This window comes from Hemitrygon akajei, chromosome 1, assembly GCF_048418815.1.
Source record: "Hemitrygon akajei chromosome 1, sHemAka1.3, whole genome shotgun sequence".
Classification (NCBI taxonomy): Eukaryota; Metazoa; Chordata; class Chondrichthyes; order Myliobatiformes; family Dasyatidae; genus Hemitrygon; species Hemitrygon akajei.
Genome location: NC_133124.1, coordinates 39,124,827 through 39,150,842, shown reverse-complemented (window position 1 = coordinate 39,150,842; position 26,016 = coordinate 39,124,827). Strand labels below are relative to the sequence as shown.

Below are 26,016 nucleotides of genomic sequence, written 5' to 3'. Positions count from 1 at the left end.
GTATTTAATGTAAGTTATACTTCAACTGAGTAATAGATTAAAAATGATAAATGTAATTGACTATTGCAGACACAGGTAATATGCAAATACTTTTAAACATTCTGGTGCACATTGTTGACCAAATAGTTAGTTGAAGTTTGGACTTGAGGTTCCTTTAATTTTACTGTGGGACTTATTTTGGCGTTAAGTTGCTCCTTGACTGCAAAATGATGTGTATTACAAAATTAAATGCTCAAATCATTACATCTGTTTTCAGAGTGATTTCTTAGTTTCAATTTTTACTGGACTGTTGGCATTTTTTCTATGGTGGTTTTTGTTTACATGCCCTGCAGATATTGGTCATGTTACAACATAATGGCCTGGCTGTGTTGTGCATTCATATTATTCTTAATTGTCCTAAAACTCTGAGTATTGTGGGAATGCAATTTTAAAAATAACCTGCAGCTCAGAAACTGCATAATTTTCAGTTAGGTATACTATATACATTCATACAGGATGACCTGAAACTGCTTATAATTTCATTAGCATTTCTTTTTCATCATTGAATTTATGATGTTATGTTGTTAAACTAGCTTACATAAGACAAACTCCAGAAAACAGTATTTTAAAAAGTGGCTGCATTGGTTAGTAGCAGTTACTAACAGAATGTTTTTAATTTCAGTTCAAAACGGTTCGATGCATCAAAAAGACACAGTGAACGATGATGATTTTGAACCTTATTTAACAACCCAGGCAAATCAGGTAGGTACCTTAATTATCAGTGTTTTCACTGATTATTGAAGAAAATTGCATACACTGCTGTTTCATAAAACAGATATACATGCACAGTGAAAGGATATTGCTTTCATTTTTCATTATGTTTCAAATTGCTAATTGCTGATACAATTACTGTAGTAAGTATAGAGCAGTAAAAGTTGATTGAACTTGGTAAAGTATTCCTGTCTTTAGGTCAAAAAGAGGCAAATAAATTAGTGAAGCAAAGTAAGATGTACAGATAGCGCAACATTGATGTTTGAGGGAGGAAAACACCTTACGGCAAACACCATGGATATGTTTGTTAGGTCCATAGCTTTTCTTAAACCCTGAAGGATCAGTTCCCAATCCTAACTATTGATAGTAGCAGCATTATGATGTTGCTGCATAAGCTCTGTTGCCTGCATGATATCTTGAACTCCTTTGTATTGCCTCACTTAAGATTTCTCTGCAGTCTTTGAATTCAGGGCTGTTGATGGCAGCAGTGCTGTCAGAAAAGCACAACAGCATTATAGGCACTTAATACGGTTGGCAATGAAATCGGTCTAATGCTGAAAGATTCAGCTGTTTTGATCTACACTAATCAATAATTCCCAAAGCACAGATGATTTTTTTTTCCATCTGTAAGCTTATTGTTGATGCTTTAGTGAGAGATTCTTGGACGAGGTGGTGGTCTGCAGGCCAGTGTTGGTCTGGAAAATGCTGGCTAAAGAAGGAGGATTTACAGGAAAACTCTTAAGATAGGTTTGTGCGATTTAGTTTTTCAACTTTTTATTAATTATTCTTTAAAATTCATTGATTTATTCTTTAAATTCTGTGGTTTTTCTCAATCAAATTGGATGCTGTAATTTGCTGCATGTGTAATTAGTTGGAATACAAAAATGTTGCCCCAATTATATGAATAAACAAGCAGGATACTTGAAGAATTCTTCCAACCCACTTTGTATTTTCTTATTGTGGACCCAACCCTAGAGTTCAAAGTACTACCACTTCTAAGAAAGCAGAATTTTCAAAGTCCTGTTAACTATATCAAAAAATTGTTCTTTATTCTTGAGAACAATTTTTGAGAGGAAGTTATATATCAGTACAGCATGATTTTGAAGGATTTTGTTCACTCTACGTGTGTAGGTAAAGTAGAATTTTGAAATTAAAAGCTTTGATCTGTTTAGTCATTTTACCAAATACTGAATTATTCCTTTAATTTTAGCTAGCATAGGTGTGTATTTGCCCACAGTGCTCATTGTTAATTGCTGTCCAATGGCTCTTGCTGGATGTCCATTCATATGTGTCCTGCATTAGGGTAGACTGGCTATGCTGTAATAGAAGTAGCATTTCCAACCCTGCTGTATTGGCAGGAGTCTTCAAGAGTTGAGAATTACCTACAGGAATCTGCTGTGAGTAACTTGTGAGAAAAATCTTAGGGAAGTAGAGTTTGCACTTTGGGATTTGGACTTTCTTTTCCAGATTGCTTTGTCCCTGCTTGTGGTGCCTCTGCAAATTCCATGAGGTCCTTCTCTGTCCTTTATTTGAAATGAAGGAGCGAGTCACCGTCGGCCTTTTCAAAGTGAAGGTGCCTGGCTCGTGTTTATGGGATCGCGTGTGTTTGCATTGCCCAGTCCGTTGCTCAGCCAAAGGGAATTCTCGACTCTGTGAATGACCAAGGCGGCAGGTGGGTACTCGAGCTTTGCAGTTCATTTCTGCTCCTGGTATGTCTGACAGACCAGGAGAAAGAACAGGTAGGGGAAATTGCATATGCTGATCCACACTGAACGGAGTAAAATGATACATGAGAATATTACATTGCAAGATCCAGTTGATAGAGGTGATCCAACGGAGATACTCACAGTAAATAATCAAATAACTTTAAATTGTATCACCACAAGCAAGGTGCAATTCTAGTGGGGTCTTAGATGGTTTCAGGTCACAACTTAATGTATCAAAGATTACAAAGTTGTAACAGTGCCTTCATTAAAATGAGGAGTATTTCAAAAATGTTATTGTGGAAATATTTGACGGTCCTTGTACACAGCTATACCTTCTATGATATAGCATTTGCTCTTCAGTATAAATCAACATTAAGCTTACAAGCATTATTTGAGGGGGCAAAGTCAGAGTTCAGGGATCTTATCTTAAAAGAGCTAAAGAAATATAATCTTGAAAATAAATTAAGAATTTCATTATCTTCGCATCTTAGAAGCAAGAATTCTATTCTTGACCTGAGGGCATAAACTGCTATTTTTTTCCAATTCCATTTCTTAACCCTTCCACTACTGAAGACACTGAAATGTAGTGAACATGGTTTGTGGATGAAAAAGCACTCAACTGCAGATGATCACATCACTACTCTTGTGTGATGGGTCATTAATAATTGAACCTCTCGTATTGAATCAAAGGCATGCGATCTCAATCGGGGCACCATTTGACTTTGATATTGAGGGGTCTGAGTAAAATTAAAGTTAGAGACAGTTGGGTGCAGGGATGATGGAATAGTGATACTTAGTGTGAGCTCAAGTACATATTGTAGAATTTTGGATGAGCCTATGTGTGCATGTGGTGCAAGATGGGAGCCTGGGATAGGATTAGAGTCATTTATCTGATATTAACCTGGTACAAAAGAAGGTGATTATGATAGTTTTAGACAAATTATCTTGCATGGGGCCCTAGGGAAGTTGCCTATTTCCAACTATCTTCAGTTGCTTCATTAATGACCTTCCCTTCATAATGTGTTTATCAATGGCATTGCATTTTATTTAGTATTCTTTGTAATTTACTGGGCCAGCATATCAAAGACCTGGAAAATTTTCAGCTTGGGAAAATGTAATACAGTGACCCATCAGCAGTCTTCTCCAGTAAGGAGAAGTTTAACTACCTAACACTGTAATTTATGTATAATACTGTTGAATAATCCCACCATCAGTAGTCTGAGTATCACTACGCTATGAGTCAAAAACTTGCCTAGATCAGCCATATAATTCAGCTAGAAAAGTTGGTCAGATGCTGGATATACTATGATGATGGTTTTATATCCTGACTTACAAGCTTTCACACCATCTACAATGAATGTTTTGGAATAATCTCCATATGCACATGAAGTGATGTTTCAAAAGCATTACAGTTCCTTAAAACTTGGAATTTCCTACTTGCCTAATTGGACTTACACTATTTTTGTTACACGACTGCGGTAATCCAAAAGGACAACACTTCATTACCACCTCCCAGAAGAAGAGTGGGAGATATGCAATAAATGCTGGCCTTGCTGGTGAATCAGACATTCCTTCTGTTGATATCTTTGTTTTGCTTCAACTCTGATCTTCCGCATGACTTGATTCTTTTCAAGCCATCTTTGGCTGTGCCTTTTATCAACCAGACCAAGACAAGAATTTCTTTCCTGAGTCTTTCTGGCTTTTAAGACATCTGCTAAAAGTGAACTATTGGAATAAGTTAATACTTGGCTGCAGGGTTTTGCAAACAGTCATAACTGTTGGGAGAATTTCAGATAGAGCTTTTACATGTCAATTGCCACTAAGTTACCATTCATGGCTTCAGGACAGTAATGTAAGGGCTCTTGCCATCTGTGTTTTGTGAGCACTTGTAGATAATTATCTGGGTCATCCAACTGAAATCAGGACTACTTTTTTTCTCTAATTCTCTTTAATTTCCCTATAATTAAAATGCATGTAATAAAATCATAGTCAGAGTTACCATGTGCAGAAGAATGCTGCTATGGGAGATTGATCCACGGTGCATAAGCACTTTTGATTATTTTTTTGTCTCTGTACATTTGCATGCCAGAAGTCCTTCTGTTTAGTAAGCAACCTTGACAATGCTTTATAAATTATCTACTAACATTAGACTTAAAAAAACATTGTTGCTCTCGAAGATTAGTTGTTTAACTTTCATACCTAATTACCTTGCTCATTGAATGACATTCTTGTGTTAGCTATTTTCACTTCATTCTACCTCCCAAGGTAATAGAAGTGTTGAAGGACCATTTGATTTTTCTTCTGTCGAGCTAACTAAATTTGCTGTTGCTATTAAAAGTAGAGGATCAGTTGCATGTGACAATATGCCTGATATTTAAAAATGTACTGAGTATGCTCATGAATTTCTAAATATTACTGTACTTCGAGAGTTGTTGTAAATGCTTTTTTTTCGTGGCCATACTAGAATTTCAATAATTTTTCTTGTTAGGCTTCTCCTTTATAATTTCAAATCCTGACCTCTCAATGGGTCTTCCTAAAATGTGTAGTAATTTTTGGTACTATTCATATGTAATTGAATCTGGATAGAGAGCCTTGAACAACAATGATATGTTAATGTTTTCTTTACTCTGACGCTATATATCTTTTAATTAATGATATTTACAAATAATATGATTAAACAATGACAGTAAAATTAGACTGGTATAACTAGAAAATCCTCAACTTAGCTAAATGACCTATACACTGAAATTTACACAAAGTTCACTGACAAAACTTAATGAAACTTATAAGTCTTTGTTGTCCTTTACACTTACTGCAAAATTAATTTGCTAAAGTGGCTAGACATTTAGATCTTTGAGTAAAATTTGAAAAAAATTATCATTGGGTCTTATGAACAGCATAAAACTTGTAAAATGTCTGAAGTTTTTCTCATTGACACTGGTAATATCTTGATCAATTTGGATTGATATATGGCTCAACCCTTCCTTATTGCTCTTCTCCCGATCCCATTCATTTACGATCACATGAAAATTATGGTTTAGTTTATAATTCCATTCAAATGGAATTTTTTAGAATTATGAAGAAATGGCACTTTTTAGAAAATTACATACTGTAAGTTCTATGCTGTTCATTTAAAGCATTTCAATTAACAGTGAAGGTTGGCAAAATCAAATCACAGATTTTAATTTCATCAATTCAAGTGAAGCTTAGTGGGTCAATGTACAGTATTGTCTCTTGTGCACACTCATTCTAAGCTTGTTTATGTTTAAATATTGTGGATTAGCTATAATAAGGAAGTTTTGCAAAAGCCTTGAATGGATGGAATGTATACTAGGTACATATGGATTAGAGTTTCTGGAATAACTTGTGTTTAAATAAGTGAAATATAAATACAGTGGTAGAACAAGTAAAAATCTTCTCATTTTATTAGCTGATGTACCTATTGCCTTAAAGTAGGAGTATGTTTCACCAGGATAACTCTGCAGTGTTTACCTGCAGTATTCTTGTCTGAAATAAAGTGAATGAATTCAAGCTCTTTTCCACCTGTAATAGCCATTCAGTGTGCAGCATCCCTCATTTGGGATTGGTAACTATTGTCAGGATTGCAGGATACTCTGAGGAACATTTGGAAGATGACTAGTGATAGATGGTTTTAAATTTGAAATATGATTTAAAGAATGAAGAATTTGTTCACATCAAATTTTGACCACTTTAGAAGTGAAATACTTAGTATAGACCTAACATAGAAAAGCTTATATCTTTAAATATTACAATGTACCTTAATCACAAAAGTAAATTACATTGTTTGGTATCCTCATTCACCATTGAAATATTTAACAGATGTAACTTGTTGATATAATGTTTTGCTGCCTACGAACATCCACTTCATACCCAGTTACATTTATTTTGAAGTTAGCGTTGTCATGGCGGAAATATGATGATTAGTAGTGAAGCGACAGATTCGCTGCTCAGTCAATATAAATTAAAAGGGAAAACAGGTGCTGCCAGGGATGGAAGTAATTGCCCTGCTATACTTTTGAAGTTCAGTAACTTTATGCACTCCTGAGGGAATAGATGGAATTTTGGTTAGCATCTCTTTTTTTAAAAAAAACAAAACCTTACATGTAACATGCTCTTGGTTAAGTTCTAGAGTGTCAGTCTAGACAAACTGAAGAGGCTTTCATTCAACCTGAGCCACAGCTGACTTCTGTTGTAATTTGTGTTCAATGCACCCGTATGTTAAGTAGATCTAAGAAATGTGCTTTTGGTACAGTTTGAACAGGCGACAGACTGTGATTGTTGGGGAAGTGCCACCACACAGTTATGCTAAGTTCCAAGCCAATTTAAAGTTGTAAAACTTTGCAGTAGTCATCTTCCCAGTGATTTAGTATCTGTTCAGAAAGAGGTAGTTTGCCTAAAATGTACCATTAATAGGGTAGCAGGATGACATGGCAGGTAGTGCTGTTACCTCACAACTTTAGGGACTGATGTTCAGTTCTGATTTCAGGTGCTATCTACAGATCTTTTTGCTGTGTTTCTTCTGGGTGCCACTTAAGAAGCAGCTCAATTTGCTACAGTAAATTAACTCGGAGTTGATTAATATTAGTAAAAATCTTGTGTAAGTCAGAGAATAAAGTGAAATGAGAGTGAGCTAATAGAGGGGAAATGAGACTAAATGGGAGTTGTATAGATCCAATGGGCTGAATGGTCTCCTACGATACAATATTAAGAAAGCATGCTCAGAGCATTGAGCCTTTCATTATTAAATGTCCCATGTTTTATGTGACCTGAGATGGGGGTAAGAACTTGAAAGCCAATGTCTAAGTGCTGGCATTTACATCCGAGTAAGATTTGTTGTTTAAAGCATGTTGAGTACATTTCAAGCAGATAATCTTGGGGTTTTTGAACTTTTGGAGGTGTATTTTTTTACCTTTTAAGCACTAAAACTAGAGGGCATGGATTTAAGGTGAAGAGGGAGTGATTTAAAGGACCTGAGGGATAAGTTTTTCTATGCAGGCTGGTTGGTATGTAGAACAAGCTGCTGGAAGAGGTGAGAGGCAAGAACGTTAACAACATTAAAAAAAACATTTGGATGGGTATCAGGAAAGGCCAAATAGAGGTAGATAAGGATTAGATCAAGAAAGCACCTTCGTTAACATGATGTGCCAAATAACCTGTTTCTGAACTATATAATAAAAGTTTGGAATTTCTCACTTGAAGAAAAATCATGGGAATTGAGATTCGAGGGGTTGAGAGGGATAATAAATTAGCCATAATGAAATGATGGAGCTGAGTTGATCGGCCAAATGGTCTAATTCCTTTAGTGTTGCTTGAATATTTGCAACTTGAAATTAGTTGCTTAAATTTATATACAAAAGGAATTTTATTTTCAATATTGCATTTATGGAAAGGAGAAGGAAGATGAGAGTTAAATTAGGGCACTGTTTTAAAGTGTTTGTAGCACTACCTATCTTATTTGAACTGCATGTTGATTCATTACCACATTGGCGCTTATGGTGGTGACAGTATGGATTCTATGTATATCATTGAATTCAAGTGCAGTTATTTACCTGGAAAGGTTTATTTTAGTCAGCGGATATAAGGAAATAATTTTGGACTGAGGCCTGAGAAACAGCTCTATAAAGCAATGTTTGGAACTAAACAAATGGGGTGGGGAAAGGAGGAGATGAGAGGTTCAGCCTGAAACTTGCTATATTTTCTGAGTCCTAGCTACTTTTAAATACAGGATAATCTCACATTACATGGGCTTTTTGTATCAAATGGAGAATGTGGTCAAGAACATTAGGATAGCTATTTTAATTTTGTAAATCAGATTTTGCAGGAGTGCTTGCCTGTGAAGAAGTAGTACTTTGGTTTAGTGTCTTATCCGTATTGAGTTAGCTGATCATGATTGAATAGTGTACAGTTATCTCAAAACCTTGTTTAACAATTAAAATCAGTCAAAAATCTAGCCTTGCATACTACCCACTTGCCCACCAGAAGCATTGCGTTTGATTAAATTATTTTTGGCTGTATTCCTTTGCTTGATGCACAACATCAAATTGCTACTTGAAGGGCTTATTGGGCAGAACTAGAGAGGTTACTTATAATTAGGCAAATAGCAGAAAAGGAAGAAAGTTTTGCTGTTCCAACCAACAATATTTGCTGAGGCATTTGATAATTCCGCACCTTTATTGTTGTAGAAACCAGTTTGATTTAATGGGGCTCAGTTCACTAAGGTATACAAATAAGCTTGCATTTACATGGTCTTGTAGAGAAATTTTTATGCAAGATGTTTTGTCATATGGAAAAATAAACTGCAAAGTTTTGAAGGTGCAAGTTCACATTTAATAGGAGCTATTGGCTAAATTGTCTTGACTGGCCTGTACTTCATGTCTGCCTCCAACAGGATCCTAGTAGTAGCATGGCTCTGAACAACTGTAAAGCCTTTCCACCATATTTTATACTACCAGAAAGAATTTTCTATTGTCACTAAATATTTTTGATTGCAGGTGTTCGGAGGCAATGGAAATTTATTAAGAAATGTTTTCTAATACACAAAAGGTGCATAGGAATTGAACAAAGTTGCTTTTGATGATCTCATTGGGCCATGTTAGATGCATAAGGTTGAGGCCTCTTTACAGTATTTCTGGCTCCGTAGGTGGGTAAGATTAAAAATAATGCCCAGGCTAAGTGGCAGCTTCAGGGACTCTGCAGAACATTGTTAGTGCTGACATCTGACCCCCATTGAATTTTACACTATAGTGTGCAGGTGCAGAAGGTTTGAATGTGCTAGTTCAATTTTTAAGGGACCTGCTGTTAATTCATCTGTACTTTCTGGATCATTGGTTTGACAAAAGTTTTTAGTTAGATTTGTAGTGACATCCTTTGTAGAGTTAAACTACTCAAATTGCTACATATCTGGAAAGTTTGAGTTTTCTCTGTAAATAATTATCTGAAGTTCTGTTTACTTTTCTGTAGATTATCCTCATATGAGCATTTGGAACAATTTGCCAGCTGTAATTAAAATGTCCAACTAAACATGTTAAATAACATTTTTGGGATATGATTAATATTGAGGAAGTGTGTTGTGATTGAAAGTTATAAATTGTAAAATTAGTTTAAAGTATTTTTACATTTGCTGAGGAGGGTGGGGTTCATATGAAGCTTGGGTCTCAGTCAAGAATTACACTTTCTGGCTTTAAAGGGGCACTAATTTAAATACAGTTGCATTTATTGCAGATATGTGTAACAGAATGTATGCTGGTTTGGAGTGAGTGACACTGTAGATTTAAAAGAATGTGTGACAAAAATATAGTACTTCACCAGTGTTGGTAGAATAAATTTTGTTTTTTTTCTTGCAGAGCAACAGCTACCCACCAATGTCAGACCCATACATGCCCAGTTACTATGCTCCTTCTATTGGATTTCCATATTCACTTGGTGAAGCTCCCTGGTCAACAGGGGGAGATCCTCCAATGCCATATTTAACAACATATGGACAAATGAGCAATGGTGAACATCACTTTATACCAGATGGTGTATTTAATCAACCAGGGGCCTTGGGGAGCACCCCACCATTTTTGAATCAACATGGATTTAACTTTTTTCCTGGGAACGCAGACTTTTCTACATGGGGAGCAAGTGGATCTCAAGGGCAGTCGACACAAAGTTCTGCATATAGCAACAGTTATGGATATCCACCAAGTTCTCTCGGAAGAGCCATAGCTGATGGACAAGCCGGATTTGGAAGTGATTCTTTGAGCAAAGTGCCTGGCATAAATAGCATTGAGCAAGGCATGACTGGACTGAAGATTGGAGGAGATATGACAACAGCTGTCACTAAAACTGTAGGTTCTGCTCTGAGTAGTACTGGTATGTGCAGTAGCATTGTTGCTAATAGCATTCCAGCAACAACCACTTCAGCGCCTAAACCAACGTCATGGGCTGCTATTGCTCGGAAACCTGCAAAACCTCAGCCTAAGCTAAAGCCTAAGACTAACGTAGGAATAGGTGGGTCTGCAGTGCCACCACCACCTATAAAGCATAACATGAATATTGGAACTTGGGAAGACAAAGGGAATGTGCCCAAAGCCCCACCTACACAGCAAGTTCTGCCTCCTCAAGTTGTTATCCAGCAACATCAACTTCCACAGCAGCCAATTGCTATTCAGACCCAACCAGCACATCAACCACCACAGCACGTAGGGCCTCAACAACCTCAGGTTCAGCAGCAGTTGCAAAACCGCTGGGTTGCTCCTCGCAATCGGGGAGCTGGCTTCAATCAGAACAGTGGTACTAATAGTGAGAGTTTTGTGTTGGGTATTGCTGCTTTAAGCACTTCACCGCCTAGTGGAGAAGTACATCCTGTATTGGAAAAACTGAAAGGCATACACAACTACAACCCCAAAGATTTTGACTGGAGTCTGAAGACGGGTCGAGTATTTATAATTAAAAGCTACTCTGAGGATGATATACACCGTTCCATCAAATATTCTATTTGGTGCAGTACTGAACATGGTAATAAACGTTTGGATGCTGCTTTCCGTTCCTTGAACAGTAAAGGGCCACTCTATTTACTGTTTAGTGTAAATGGAAGTGGACATTTTTGTGGAGTGGCTGAGATGAAGTCGGCCGTGGACTATAATGCTTACGCTGGAGTATGGTCGCAGGATAAATGGAAAGGCAAGTTTGAAGTGAAGTGGATCTTTGTAAAAGATGTACCCAATAACCAGCTACGGCATATTCGTTTGGAAAATAATGATAACAAACCAGTTACCAACTCAAGGGACACACAGGAGGTGCCCCTAGAAAAAGCCAAGCAAGTGCTTAAAATAATTGCTACTTACAAGCATACCACTTCAATCTTTGATGATTTTGCACATTATGAAAAGCGTCAAGAAGAGGAGGAAGCCATACGTAGGGTAAGTATGGAAGAAATTGTACCTGTAGTTTCCACTTGTGCCATGTGGTTCTGCTTATTTTTTTTCAGGTTACTGTTGAGTAGACAACCATATATCAGGTAATTGCTTAATATTTGTATCAAGTATGTCTGCTGATGGGCTATTGAGGGTCGGTCTTAGATTCTTGAAGTATTTAAGACTTTGATTAATGATGCACAATTCATGGTCTTTTTAGACAATTTGATGTGTACGATTTGTATATTTCAGATTAATTAAATATACATATATTGGCATGGTGCAAGATACTGCAGTAAAGGAATCAGATTGCCTTTTCTTCGATTATAGCAATTGGAATTGCTTTATTATTGTCACATATACCAAGGCACAGCTAGTCATGCGTACTGTTCATACAGATCAATTCGTTGCTCAGTGTATTGTGGTAGTACAAGGGAAAACAATAGCAGAATATGCTGTAACAGCAAGAGAGAAAGTGTAGTGCAGGGACACAATAAGGTGCAAGGTTATAATTGAAGTATATTGCGAGCTCAAGAGAGTCTTATCGTACCATTTACCATTAAGTAGTCTTATGACAGTGGGGTAGAAATTGTCCTGTCCTTGAGCCTGGTGGTATGTGCTTTCAAGCTTTTGTACCTAGCCCAATGGGGGAGAGAGGAAAATGTTTGGGATGAGTGGGGTCTTTGTCCATATTTCTTTGCTGCCTTTGATTATGCTGGCTGCTTTACTAAGTTTTTGAAGAGGCAGCTGTGATATGCTGAGCTGTGTCCATAACACTGCATATTCTTGTAGTCATAAGCAGAGCAGTTGCCAAACCTAGTCATGATACATCCAGGCAGGATGCTTTCTTTGGTGCATGGATAAAAATTGGTAGAGCTTGATGGGAATATGCCAGATTTCTTTAGCCTCCTGAGGAAGTAGAAGTATCGTTGAGCTTTCATGGCTGTTCTGTCTGTGATTGGATTTGAAACCTTCAACCAGGATGGTTACAGTCCAGTATAAAATAGGACCAATATAAAACAGAGATCATGCTGTGCTGGAGATATTTTGAACTCGTGTAAAAGAGTGCTAAAGTAAGGAAAGTCATAATTGTTGCATTCCAAGCACCAGTGAGAGGGGACAAACTGAAAAATTAAGAGAAGTTCAGAAGAGTCATTATACCAAGAATTTTTGAGAGAATATGATTGAATGAAAGGGTGTCACAAACAGAAGAAAATCTGCAGATGTTGGAAGTCCAAAGCACCACACACACAAAATGCTGGAGGAACTCAGCAGGCCAGACAGCATTTGACGTTTTGGGCCGAGACCCTTTATCAGGACTGGAAAGGAAGGGGAGAAGTCAGAGGAAGAAGTACAAGGTGGCATGTGATGGGTGAAATTAGGGGAGGAGTGAAGAGCTGAGAAGTTGATTGGTGAAAGAGGTAAAGAGCTGCAGAATTGGAAATCTGATAGGAGAAGACTGAGACCATAGAAGAAAAGGAAGGGGGAGGAGCACCAGAGGGAAGTGATGGGCAGGTAAGGAGATCAGGAGAGAGAGGAAAACAGGAAATAGGAATGATGAAGGAGTTGGGCAATTACCAGATGATTGAAAAATTGCTGTTCATGCCATCAAAATAATTGCTGTTCATGCCATCAGATTGAGGCTTCCAGGTGGAATATAAGGTGTTGATAAGTAGAATTGAAATGGGTGGTCACTGGGAGATCCTGCTTTATCTGGTGGATGTGGCATAAGGGCTTGGTGAAATGGTCTCCCATTCTACCTCGGTTCTCACCGATACAAAGGAGGCCACACCAGGAGCACGGGATATAGTAGATGACCCCAAGAGACTCACAGGTGAAGTGTCAACTCACCTGAAAGAACTGTTTGGAGCCCTGAACAGGGTAGTGAGGGTGGAGGTGTAAGGGCAGTTGCGACACTTGTTCCTTTCACTAGGATGGTCAGAGCTGCAAGTGTGGTACAAGTCTTGTCCCCCCCCCCCCCAGTCACCTTCACATTGTTATCAGTTAATTCTCCACCAAGATCTTTGGAGATCAGTAATGAGATAGAAACTTAATTGGAATAGGTACATTGATACCGTCTACAAGAACAGGTCTGATTAGATGTTTTTAAAATCACAATGATGCAAAGACTTTTCACTGTATATACAGAAAAAATTAGGAATGTGTTCTAGGATAAAGCAGCCTGTTTGATTGACATGTTGTAAGCATTCACTCCTTCAGGTTGTGCCATCTACACAATGTTTAGGAGTATCTACCAGCTGCAGGATCTAAACGTTAGGATCTAAATTTGTTCAAAAATTACATGCCATCCTTGCTGGTAAATAACAGCCTGTTGTTCCATTGTGACTTCTTTAAAATCATTGTATTTCCGAACTGTTAACAGAGTGGAAGTATGTTGACCTTATAGACTGCAGCAATTCAAAACAGAGCCTCACCACAACTTCTCAAGGCTAATTAAGTATAGGTAATAAATGCTGGCTTGAAGTATGTCCATGTACTGTGAATTAACGCAAAGGGCACTTCTGTAAATCAAGCAAGCTATTTCCATCATAGTTTACTTTGTGCTGTTTCCAATACCTTTTATTTTCTGGCCCCTGTCTATGAATGGAAATTTATTGCAGACTTAATGTTCTGTAGTACGGCTCTGAATTTCGGTTTAAGGAATAGGAACAGTTGGTAGGACATTGTTAGTGTGAACTATGCTATTTCTGATTTGAGGACAGAGTCAGTTTATAGTTTGAAAATGTGAAAGGGTTGAAAAAGAGCTTGATAGCAAAGATTTTGCTGTTTCAATGAAAATCAGTCATTATACTAATCTTCAAATCAGTAGGGCCAAGAGTTTTTTTGAAGGAGCTATTCATGAGTTGCATTTTAATCATGAGAACATTTTAATCTTTGCAAATACGCAGCTATTGTGTGAGTTCTTTCTACAAACGTTCTTAAATTGTTGAATTGATGGAAGATCAAAATATTTTCCTTGAAACACAGGAAAGGAATTGATGACAATAAGTACATTGTGCCTTGTTTATTAAAGATACTCATGTTCTGACACCCATGTTACATCAAGATAAATGTATTAAATGAGGGGTGATTGATAAGTTTGTGGCCTAAGGTAGAAGGAGTCAATTTTAGAAAACCTAGAAAATACTTTTCAACAGTCTCCTCCTATGTTTACACACTTAGTCCAGCGGTCGTGGAGCATACAGATCTTGGACCTCCAGAAATTGTCCACAGCAGGGGTGATTGATAAGTTTGTGGTCTAAGGTAGAAGGAAATGAGTTATATAGCTCTCATTACATGCACATGCACTTCATCTCTTTGAGTGATTATGCAGAAAGTTTGAAGACAATAACTCCTCAGTTAATAGAAACATAGAAAATAGGTGCATGAGTAGGCCATTCGGCCCTTCGAGCCTGCATCGCCATTCAGTATGATCATGGCTGATCATCCAACTCAGAACCCTGTATCTGCCTTCTCTCCATACCCCCGATCCCTTTAGCCACAAGGGCCGTATCTAACTTACTCTTAAATATAGCCAATGAACCGGCCTCAACTGTTTCCTGTGGCAGAGAATTCCACAGATTCACTTCTCTGTGTGAAGAAGTTTTTCCTCATCTCTGTCCTAAAAGGCTTCCCCTTTATCCTTAAACTGTGGCCCCTCGTACTGGACTTCCCCAACATCGGAAATAATCTTCCTGCATCTAGCCTGTCCAATTCCTTTAGAATTTTATACGTTTCAATAAGATCCCCCCTCAATCTTCTAAATTCCAGTGAGTATAAGCCTAGTCGATCCAGTCTTCCTTCATATGGAAGTCCTGCCATTCCAGGAATCAATCTGGTGAACCTTCTTTGTACTCCCTCTATGGCAAGAATGTCTTTCCTCAGATTAGGGGACCAAAACTGCACACAATACTCTAGGTGCGGTCTCACCAAGGCCTTGTACAACTGCAGTAGAACCTCCCTGCTCTTGTACTCAAATCCTTTTGCTATAAATGCCAACATACTATTTGCCTTTTTCACCACCTGCTGTACCTGCATGCCCACCTTCAATGACTGGTGTACAATGACACCCAGGTCTCGTTGCACCTCCCCTTTTCCTAATCGGCCACCATTCAGATAATAATCTGTTTATCTGTTCTTGCAACCAAATAACACATCAGGGGTAATTGATAAGCTTGTGACCTAAGGTAGAAGGAGATGAGTTATTAACCTCAAACTTTCTGCATAATCACTCAAAGATCACTCCTCGTAATGTTGATTTTTAAAACGTTTAGTACAACCTCTCAGAAACTTGATAAGATATGTTTGGTGCATTTCACTTTATGTGGTGCACAAAGCTATTTTTTTAAATGCCTAGATTTTTGAATTAATTTTGATTACAAATGGTCTACACAGCACTGTCATCTGGATTATGGAAATTCACAAATTACTAGTGAAATTACTACAAATCATCTAGGAATAATGGTGCATAGTTCCCTGAACGTGGAATCTCATTTGCATAGGGTGGTGAAGAAACCTTTTGGTATGCTGGCCTTTATAAATCAGAGCATTGAGTATACGAGTTGGGATGTAATGTTAAAATTATACAAAGCATTAGTCAGTCCAAATTTGGAGTATTGTGTACAGTTCTGGTCACCGAATTATAGGAAAGATGTCAAAATAGAGTACAGAGGAGATTTACTAGAATGTTACCTGGGTTTCAGCACCTAAGTTACAGAGAAAGGTTGAACAAGTTAGGTCTTTATTCTTTGGAGTGTACAAGGTTGAGGGGGGACTTGATAGAGGTATTTACAATTATGAGGGGGATAGATAGAGTTGACGTGGATAGGCTTTTTCCATTGAGAGCAGGGGAGATTCAAACAAGAGGACATGAGTTGAGAGTTAAGGGGCAAAAGTTTAGGGGTAATACGAGGGGGAACTTCTTTACTCAGAGAATGGTAGCTATGTGGAATGAGCTTCCAGTAGAAGTGGTAGAGGCAGGTTCAGTATTGTCATTTAAAAAAAATTGGATAGGTATATGGACAGGAAAGGAATGGAGGGTTATGGGCTGAGTGCAGGTCGGTGGGACTAGGTGAGAGTAAGCGTTCGGCATGGTCTAGAAAGGCCGAGATGGCCTGTTTCCTTGCTGTAGTTGTTATATGGTTACTCACAATTTGAGAAAGAGATAGAAAATTTTTTCAATTTTTGTTTAATTACTCGGAGATGTGGAACAATATGATTTGGAATGACGTGGCTGACATGGATTCTACTTAAATTTATGCTGGCGTTTTGTTCTTGGTCTTAAATTTACATTGACTGTCAAAGTTCAAAGTAGATATACGTCACCATATACAATGAGATTAATTTTCTTCAGGCATAATAAATCCAATAACTATAATGGAATCAATGAAAGACACCACCAATAGGGTGGGCAGCCATTGTGCAAAAGATGACAAACTGTGCAAATACAAAAAAAACTAAATAAGCAATAAATATCAAGAACATGAGATGAAGAGTTCTTGAAAGTGAGACCATAGATTGGTTCAGTGACTGGACAAGTAAACTTCAGTGAAGGAAGTTATTCCCTCTGGTAAAGTCAGGTGGCCCAACGAGGACTTGGATATTTGTTATTTACTTTCTAAACTTGGGTCTTGTAACACCAGCTGCATCTTTTACCTCTTGCTGATATTTGATAGTGCAGTTTTGGTCGATAATTTGTCCTCATCACATGTGTTACCATGTCATCTGGTAGTTAAATTTGGATTGGCTGTTATTACCTTCTGAGGCAAAGGGAGGCTCTCTCAAAGCAATGTGAGGATCTTAATTTCATGGAAATTAATTTGTTGAATAATATAGTGTAACCATGAGCCAGATACATATGTTTAATACACTTCAACCTTTGTAGGATTCTATCAAAGTTCTATGCATTGGGAAAATGAGCCAAACCATCATTAGCCTTTCATTTCTGCCAGTTCATTGCTTGAAGAACATACTGCTGTTGTAGCTTAGCTTCCATACTGGTGTTTTTTAACACTAAAATTAGCTCTGAGTGAAAATATTCTGATAAATTGCAAGTCTGTGGATCCTGTCCTATTTTTCTGTCATTTTTTAAGTTGCTGCAAATTTAACACTATCCTGTCATTCTATAATTTCTAAGACACCATTAGTAAAATAATGGTGAAAATAATGGTTAAAAGGAGAAATGAAATAACAGAACAAAATTTTGTTCGGAAGATTAATTGGAAATTAAACCCCTTTCCATTCCCATGTACTGGTTACATATGCAAACCTCAAATAAACTCTTCTCAGGCTTTCGGTCAGGTACAAGTATCGATTTTAACTGACGTTTCAATGACAACCTCCACCATCTTCATCAGGGAACCTAGGCTCGGCAGTCCAGGGGTATATATACCCCTGTCATCCATCCCTCCTGATTGGTTAGTCCTCAGGTTTTTGCTATCCCACTTGGTTTACAATCAATGAAGTTGTTGGAATTTGTCATTGAAACTTTGGTTATAATTGATACCTCTACCTGGCTGGAAGCCTGAGAAGTTAATTCGTCATATATGCCAGGAAAGCACTAGATCCTTTTGCAGACCTCTCATTGCACCTTGAGATTTCTGTGCGAAACATGGCTTTCCAGATTGAAACACTGAGTCTAAATATTAATGACATTAAGATAGGAGTCAAGGCATATTTAGACTCTGCAACAGGATTATAAATTGAGTGGGAGGAAACTTGGGGTGAATTGAGAATCAAAAGGCAAAGTGTTACCTAATTGGAGAGAAACTGGAAATTGAGTGCAGAGATCTAAGTGTTCTTGTGCATGAATCATAAAGCTAGCTGCCTGGTGCAGCAAGTAGTTAAGAAATCAAGGGAATATTGGCCTTTTAAAAGTGAATTTGAGTTTATTATGTTCATACAGGGACATGGCACATAACAAATGAACTTTCATTGCTGGTGGAGGTTTGTGCACAGTAATCTAATGGATGGTCTATTCTGGAGTAATTGCAGTTTTGAGCCACAATTTAAGAAAGGACATTAACATTAGAGGATATCCAAAACTCCTTGTTTGACAGAATTGTCTTATCACAAGCAGGTAATGTGCGTGTGATCTGTGTTTTTGGGAATTTTGAAGAATGACGTTAATCTTAGTGAAACATGAGAGGTTATGGCAAAGTAAATATTAATTCCATGAGTGGGAGAAATCATGAACAAAGTGACCAACTGGGGTCTATAGAAATTACTTCTGTAGTGTTCTCTGCCCTAGATGTTTGTGTTTGGTAGATTATAGGAGATATTTAAAAAGGAAGTTAATTTTTGAATGCTTTGTAATTCAGGACCACAAGGGAGTTTAGACCTGGTTATACTAAATGATTGAGCAGGATTAAGGAGTCCAGTGGCCTACTCTTGCTCCTATTTTCAAATGTTCTTGTTCAGAGAAAGATGGTTCTAAGCACGTTAACACAGATGTGTTTAAATACAATTTTAATTGAAGAGCTATGGTCAGCGCTTTTCAGTGGTGCCAAATACCTTAACTCTAGAATGCTTAGTTAATTTAATTCATGGCCTACTTACCTATCCATTGTTTCTCACTATTAATGGCTGTTCTTATTTGCTTGGTCCTTTTTTCAACTCTGTAGTGCATTGGTCACTGTTATATAGACCTTTGTTAAATAGTTGCTTGGCATCTTTTCCACAGCTGATCCACATGATACTGCTTCTGAGTGTCAGTGCATTCATTGGATATAGATTGAAGGCTAGTTCCTACTTAATCAATAGTTTGTATGTTAACTAAAAGGTCTGAGAGGGAAAATAGGTCGCATTGAAATTGCAGACTCATGTTATTAATAAGTTTCATAGATGCCAAATGAGCAGATAATGGAGGTGAGGTTACAAATGCTGGAGTCTGGAGCAATGAATAGTTTGCTGGAGGAACTCAGCAACTTGAGCAGCATCTGTGGGGGGTGGGGAGGAATCATTGATGTTTTGGGTCAAGATTAACCTTTTTTGTTCTAGTTGTGTTCTTCGTTTAAAAAAAAATTTGCGTATACTTTATTTTTCTTTTGAATGTTGCTTTTATGATGCCGCTGCAAATAAATTTTTCATTGCACCTGTGCACATATGTGCTTGTGCATATGACAAAAAACTCTACTTTTAAAAGCCCTGAGTCAAGACATAGTAGAGAGGCAGATAGCAAGTATAAAGAGAAGAGGGGGAGGGATGAGATGAGCCAGTAGGTAATTTGTGGATTGAAAAGCGTTGGAGAGGATGGGCATACGGAGCCACAAGGGGAAGAGTAGCCTTGCGAGACAGGCATGTGATAGGCTGTAGCAGAAGAAAAAGGTCAATGGAGCCAGATGGGGAGAGGCTGAAGCTAGAGATGGCTGGAAAATCAATAAGTAGGGATAGAAACTACCAGTGCTACAATCTGATAAGTAAGGAACTTGATAATGGAAATCATAAGGGGAGAGGTAAAGGACAGTTAGAATCAGATGGTGAAAGTTGATCTCATGGGAGAAATTTGTGGGTATAGGCAGCTGGAAGAAAAGGAATGAGAATGGATGATGGGAGTTGCAGAGGGGTATGGGGAAAGAGGACTCCTGTTTAATTTCCGGCTTATGAAATTGGACCAACACCACTGGTTCTCCCACCTAATCCTGAGCTCCCAAAGATCTGTCAGGTCTTTCTTCTTACTCCACTGCCATTCTTACCATGACCCTCGCTGCCTTCTGACTTTGTATCCTGTATCCTCCACCATACTTTTCCACTTGTTTTCCTGCTTTCCTGAAAACAGACCCCACTCCTCACCCCAGTTCCAATTCCTGCCAGGTTTCCACTATTTCTTCACTCCCCTCCCCCCACCCCTGAACCATCCCCTCTGATCTTATCAGATCTTCCCCTTACCATAGATAGATAGATAGATAGATAGATACTTTATTCATCCCCAAGGGGAAATTCAATGTTCCTCCAGTATGATATCACATAAACACAAGACAGACCAAGACTAACTGACCAAAAAAACCACATAATTATAACATACAGTTACAACAGTGCAAAGCAATACCATAATTTGATAAGAGCAGACCATGGGCACGGTAAAAAAAAAGTCTCAAAGTCCCAGATAGCCCATCATCTCACGCAGATGGCAGAAGGAAGAAACCTCCAACGTGGCAAAACTTCCCGATGCAGCCTCTGGAAGCACCCGAGCACAGCCCAACTGTGAGTCCGTCCGAAAACTTCCGACAACTTCGTGCCTCCGACCAGCCCTCCGACACCGAGCACCGAGCACCATCTGCCTTCTTTACTGCCAGAGTGAGACCTACCCACACAACATCTAATGGTACAACAGCTTGTATTCTGCCTGGCAAGTCTATGGCCCAGTGATAAAATGAGTTCTCCAATTTTGGCTAACCCTTACCCCCCTGTGTTTCCATTATTTTCCCTATTGCACTTCTGACATCATCTCTAGTACTCCCATTTTTGCTTGCTTTTCCATGGCTGCCTGTCCTGCTCCTGGTTCCATTCGCCTACAATGCACGCATTTCACCCACTGCATCCTCGCTACCATCTGGTTTCTCCTGCTCTTCACCCTTTAATAGTGGCCACCATCACACCAGCTTCACCCACCCTTTTTCCCACCTGGCTCCATTCTAGTTGATATTAACTGCTTCCATTTGCCTCTGTATTGCAACTGCACCCATTCTTCCCTACCAGGCTCCATTTGCCCATTATCCTTCACCCCTCCTTGGTCCACCAAATATGTACTAATCTCTCCTCTTTATACTGATTAGTTTTTCTCTCCACTTGGTAGCATCTCAATAGCATGGCAATTCCTTCAGCGACCCCTCCCCTGGCCCCCAGCCTGTCTGCCACAGATTCTGCTCAGGTTTTATTGAACTGAAAACTATTATACTGTATAGGCAGCCTCTTCAGTAGATATTTAAATGTATTCCTTTACGATAACAAGGCAAATCAACTTCCAGCCATTGACATTTCAGTAAGATTTTGCCTTGATTTGTTGTCAAACTTCTGGCATGACTCCCCATGTAGTCTAGTAAAAAACAAAAATTTTTCAGCATTGCACCTGGGAATTCCCACTCAGATCATATGCTACATCATATCTGTGTAGAATCTGACATCACGTTAATTTCAGTGTACATTCCAGGCTTGCTGCTTAGAGGACAAAGGGGAAGGTAAGTATTTTTTAGTTTGTTTTACATGGTTTAATGATAATTACCAAAATTTTTGTTTCTAATTAATTTTAAATATTTTAAATAATTTTCAACCTTAATAGTCCTCAAAAATCTGTTCGAATCATTTAACATCCTTTGAAGTAATTTACAGATAGAAAATGCTCCCTCTCCATAGGGCGTAGAAGCAGAATTAGGCCACTCAGCCCATCGAGTCTTCTCTACCTTTCCATAATGGCTGATTCCAGATCTCACTCAACCCCATTCACCGTTTATCTGTCCCCCTAACTATAGAATCCCTAATTACTGCTGCCATCCTCTTCAGTTCCCTGTAGTTGGGGTGACTACCTCCCTGTAGCTCCTTTCTATAACCTCTGCACTTTCCCTAACAAGCCAAAAGTCACCAAGCTGCAGCTCCAGTTCCCTAACACGGTCTCTAAAGAGCTGCATCTCTATGCATCTGGTACTGATGTGGCCATTGGGGACGTTGGTAGCCTCCCAGAAATCCCAGATCTGACATCCAGAACAGAACGCTGGCTCTGCAGATATACCCCCTGTACCTCCAGCTTTGAAATGTTCCAAACTATCGCAAATTCCTCAAAAACGCAAATGAACTCAGCAGGTGAAGCAGCAAAAGAATGGGTGATGCATTCAGTTGAAACCCTACCTCAATTCTTCTGAACCCAAACTGTAGTCACCACCGAGATCTTGTTCCCTGATTTGCAGAACTAATAGGATCAGCCCCCCACATTACACTGGATACTTAAATTAGATTGGCCAGGAGTTGTTAATAGCAACATGAGTTTGTGCCACAACTTCAAACTTTTTTTTTAATGCTTTTCAGGAAAGTACTGCTCTAAGTGCATGATTCAGAAGGAAGTAATTCTTAAGTAACTTGGTGTTTGAGCTTAATCTTAGAATTGCTTTTCTTGGGATCAGCTATTTAACTTGTGAATTTTATTTGTCAGCAAGAAATCAATTACTGTATGACTAATTTGCTTTGCTTTACTCATTTTCTTCATATTGTTATAAGAATGTTTCCACTTATGACACTTTTTCTCTTGTGGAAGCTGAAACAAAATTACCTAAAATCTCAAATTGTTTAAAAATTCTTGCTATTCCTCCTGACCCCCCCCCCCTTTACTTGCAAATCTTGAATTCCTTAGAAGTCTTTTTTGCCACCAATTTTCTGATGAACATGGATCTTACCCAAAGTACTGGGGGGGAGGGGTACTTTAAATGCTTATTTTCTTTAATCTTCCTGTCAATTTCAATATGCAAAAACCAATTAACCATTAAGCTAGTAGGCCAGTCAGAAGGACAAATGCTAAGTCACGTTGATGCCAGCTCATGTCGCTGTGAATCCTATTCCACGCACCTTGTATCTAATACAGTTACAGATGTAATCTGTTTGAAGTTGATACTTACTAGGTATTTATCTTAATGACATTAATGTTTTCCTGATGTTTGCAGGAGCGGAACAGAAGCAAGTAGGAACTGAATGGAGAAGCTCCACCACATTTACAACACTAATGATACAAACCTTGGAAATGCCTAGTATCTTCAAGGAACATGATTATTGGAACTTTATTGCTCAAGGCAACCTCTACAGAACACTTGAACACAAAATTGGCTTTCTGTGTTGGTTCTCGTTAATGCATTTGCCCTTGTACACATGTCTCACAAAACACATTTGAGCGCTATAACTTTGTCAAGCACTTTCTGCCATCCTAAGCTTTTTACAGTAATTCCTGTCTTTCTGAGCTCACCCTCTTAGATGAATTACAGAAATTGAGTGAAAGTGAGAAACCAATAACTTTTTATTTGAATTCGTCTAATACTAACAATGAGTGTAGGTTGGTCAATGATCTGAGATTTCAAAATGCTTGGCTCTTCAGAATATTTTCTGTTGTAGGATTTTTAAGTTAATTTTAGCTCTTTTGAAACAATTTGGATATCGTGTAATTTTTAGTTCAATCAGATAAATCCGATATAATGCCTATGTGAAAATTATTGTAGACAATAAAGCAAATAAATTCAATTAATATTTTGCCAAATGTGAAAAAAACCATAAGTTATGCAAGATTCTTACCCAAATTATTCATGGTTTTGAAATATTTTTAAAAGTGTATGTGCAACCATTTGAATGCAATGATTTTTTTTCTTGTACTCTGTATTACATAGGCTTCAGAAAAGTACATTTGTCTAAGGAGGAGATACTAGATGTTTGATACGACCATTGATGAAACTGTCCTAAGTAAATGTACCTCAGCTTGATTTTTAAATTTTAGACTTATGTAATATCTTTTAAATACAACTTCCTTGCTTTGAATATTTGCCCTTCTGGCAGGAAACTATCATGGAAGTGATTTTTTTCCTCTAAATGATTCATTAGCTAAATAAATCCATTACTTCTTTAGTGAGTGTTATGGCATGAGTTAATTTACAATGTGGTTTCACATTTTCATTTTTCTGAGTACTACTTTACAGGGAATGAACTGATTTAGGAGATACTGAGCCCATTGTCTCCTGTTTACATATACCACATATATTCAGTCTCAGTGATGTAATTGCCTTAATTTATAATGTGTATTTTCAGTAGGTACCAATAGCCTAATAGAAACAAAATGGACTTTTTATAAGCACAGTACTTAAATCACTGTTCATCCCTTGAAGGCTATTTAATTTATTTTAGTGCATTATTTTCAATGTATTTAAATTTGGCAGTCTCCAATGTGATCCTATAGTTATCATGTATAATGTCCTGGGTCATTTAAAATCTATGACTTTGTCAGGGGTGCATACTTCAGAGTTTGCAGCGCCCAAGTAGTTTAAAACTGCATTGTGTACACAAAGTCATTATCACATTTGATTTCATTGCTTCATTTTTGCATATGTTGGAATTAAATTAACTAGTATGAAGATTTTTGAGTGTGAATTAGCATCGATATGTATAACTTCTATGCATTTACATCATGGAGTTCCATGATTCAAATGTAATTTTTTTTCTTGAAATCCAACTATTATACTGACATAAGTTGGTGCAGTAATTGGAGAAATAAGAATGCAAAAATACAAAGCTTCGCAGACTTTTGAAGCCATTTCTTGGTCTTCTGACTTACTTTCTAAATTGCTCTTAATTTTCCTTTGATTTAATCTTTGTATGCTGTTTATATGTTGTCCCAAATAACATTCGGCACCTACAATGGATAAAAGTATGATATTATATGTAAATTCCTAACTTCATTCATTGAGAAAATTTTAAGATTAGATCTGTAGCCTTAATATCCACAAACCTTGCATGCATTTTTGTCTCTGGTTCAGTATGTTGTATGAAATCATAATCTTGTGCAGACCTTTACAACGGAACTATCAGTACAGATGGGAGGTTTAATAATACAGTTTCTTCCCATGTTCCAAAATTAATTGAATGTACACGATCAGAAAGTCATGTGTTTAATTTCTTTTAATTCTGGGTTAGTGAAAGAAGAACATTTAAAATTAGAGACGGACTAAAAGAATATGTACAACAGCGTATGTATTAAAGGAAGTGAAAGTATTGCATAAATGCAATAGCACACAAGTCTTTGATTGAGGAAGTTCAATTTTTATCTCTGACATTGTAGAAGTGTCAAGTTATGAAACTCAAGTCCTAAAGGGAATTCTCATTCTAATACACCGCTAATATAACCTGTTTAGTAAAGGTTATTTTGGAATGGCTTTGTAAAACTGAACTTTTGTTAATCAGATAGTTATCCAAGAAATAGAATAATGCAATCATAAACTTTAAAATTCTATTCTTTCTCATAGCCAATAATATTCCCATACCTTTATATGCATCTCAATAAAATGCTTATTGTTCTATTTTATTTAAAATAAAAGTAATTACTGTTTTATGCCTGCGCTGATAACCCACAAGTTATACTTTATCTTCCCATGCACCATCGGTCACTTTCTCGTTCACAAATTTTGAATTGCTGTTTCATGTATAATTAAAAGTTAAAAGATCAAATTGTCTCATTTCATTGATTTGTGTATTTGATGTTTTCATTTTTTCTGCAGGCATATTTCTGCTTTGGAAGATATATTTCAAGATCCACAAATCTGACTCCCTGTAGGCCTGTTGTTTCTGCCTACTGCCCCATTGAAATTGTCTACATAATTCAACTCCATTTTCTCCCTCTTGGTTCATTCTCTTCCTATTTACGTCCACCCTTTTAAGTCACTTCCAGTTCCCTGGTCCAGAAGGCCTTAAAGCTCTCTGCTTCTTTCTGGACAGCAATCCTAACCTTTCACCACCACCCGCAGTCTGGTTCTTACCCTCAAAGAATTTTATCTTTTGGATCCACCCACTTTCTTCAAACCAAAGATATGGCCATGGGCACTCATCATGGAGGCTAGTTATACCTGTTTTTTTCATCAGCTGTGTGGAACAGTCCACGTTCCAAGCCTATGCTAGTAACACGTCCC

General features: G+C 37.8%; 1 protein-coding gene across 2 annotated transcripts in view; it reads left to right on the top strand.

Moving 5' to 3' along the window:
* LOC140725749 (YTH domain-containing family protein 3-like) overlaps positions 1-25,558 on the top strand; it is a 31,321-nt gene extending 5,763 nt beyond the window's left edge. For both annotated transcript variants that reach the window (XM_073041609.1, XM_073041618.1), the window contains 3 exons: positions 662-741; positions 9,821-11,380; positions 23,020-25,558. In XM_073041609.1, coding sequence (XP_072897710.1) covers positions 662-741; positions 9,821-11,380; positions 23,020-23,040 — 1,661 coding nt within the window. In that variant the 3' untranslated portion in view covers positions 23,041-25,558. The remainder of the gene's footprint in view (positions 1-661; positions 742-9,820; positions 11,381-23,019) is intronic.
* The last annotated feature ends 458 nt before the right edge of the window (positions 25,559-26,016 follow it).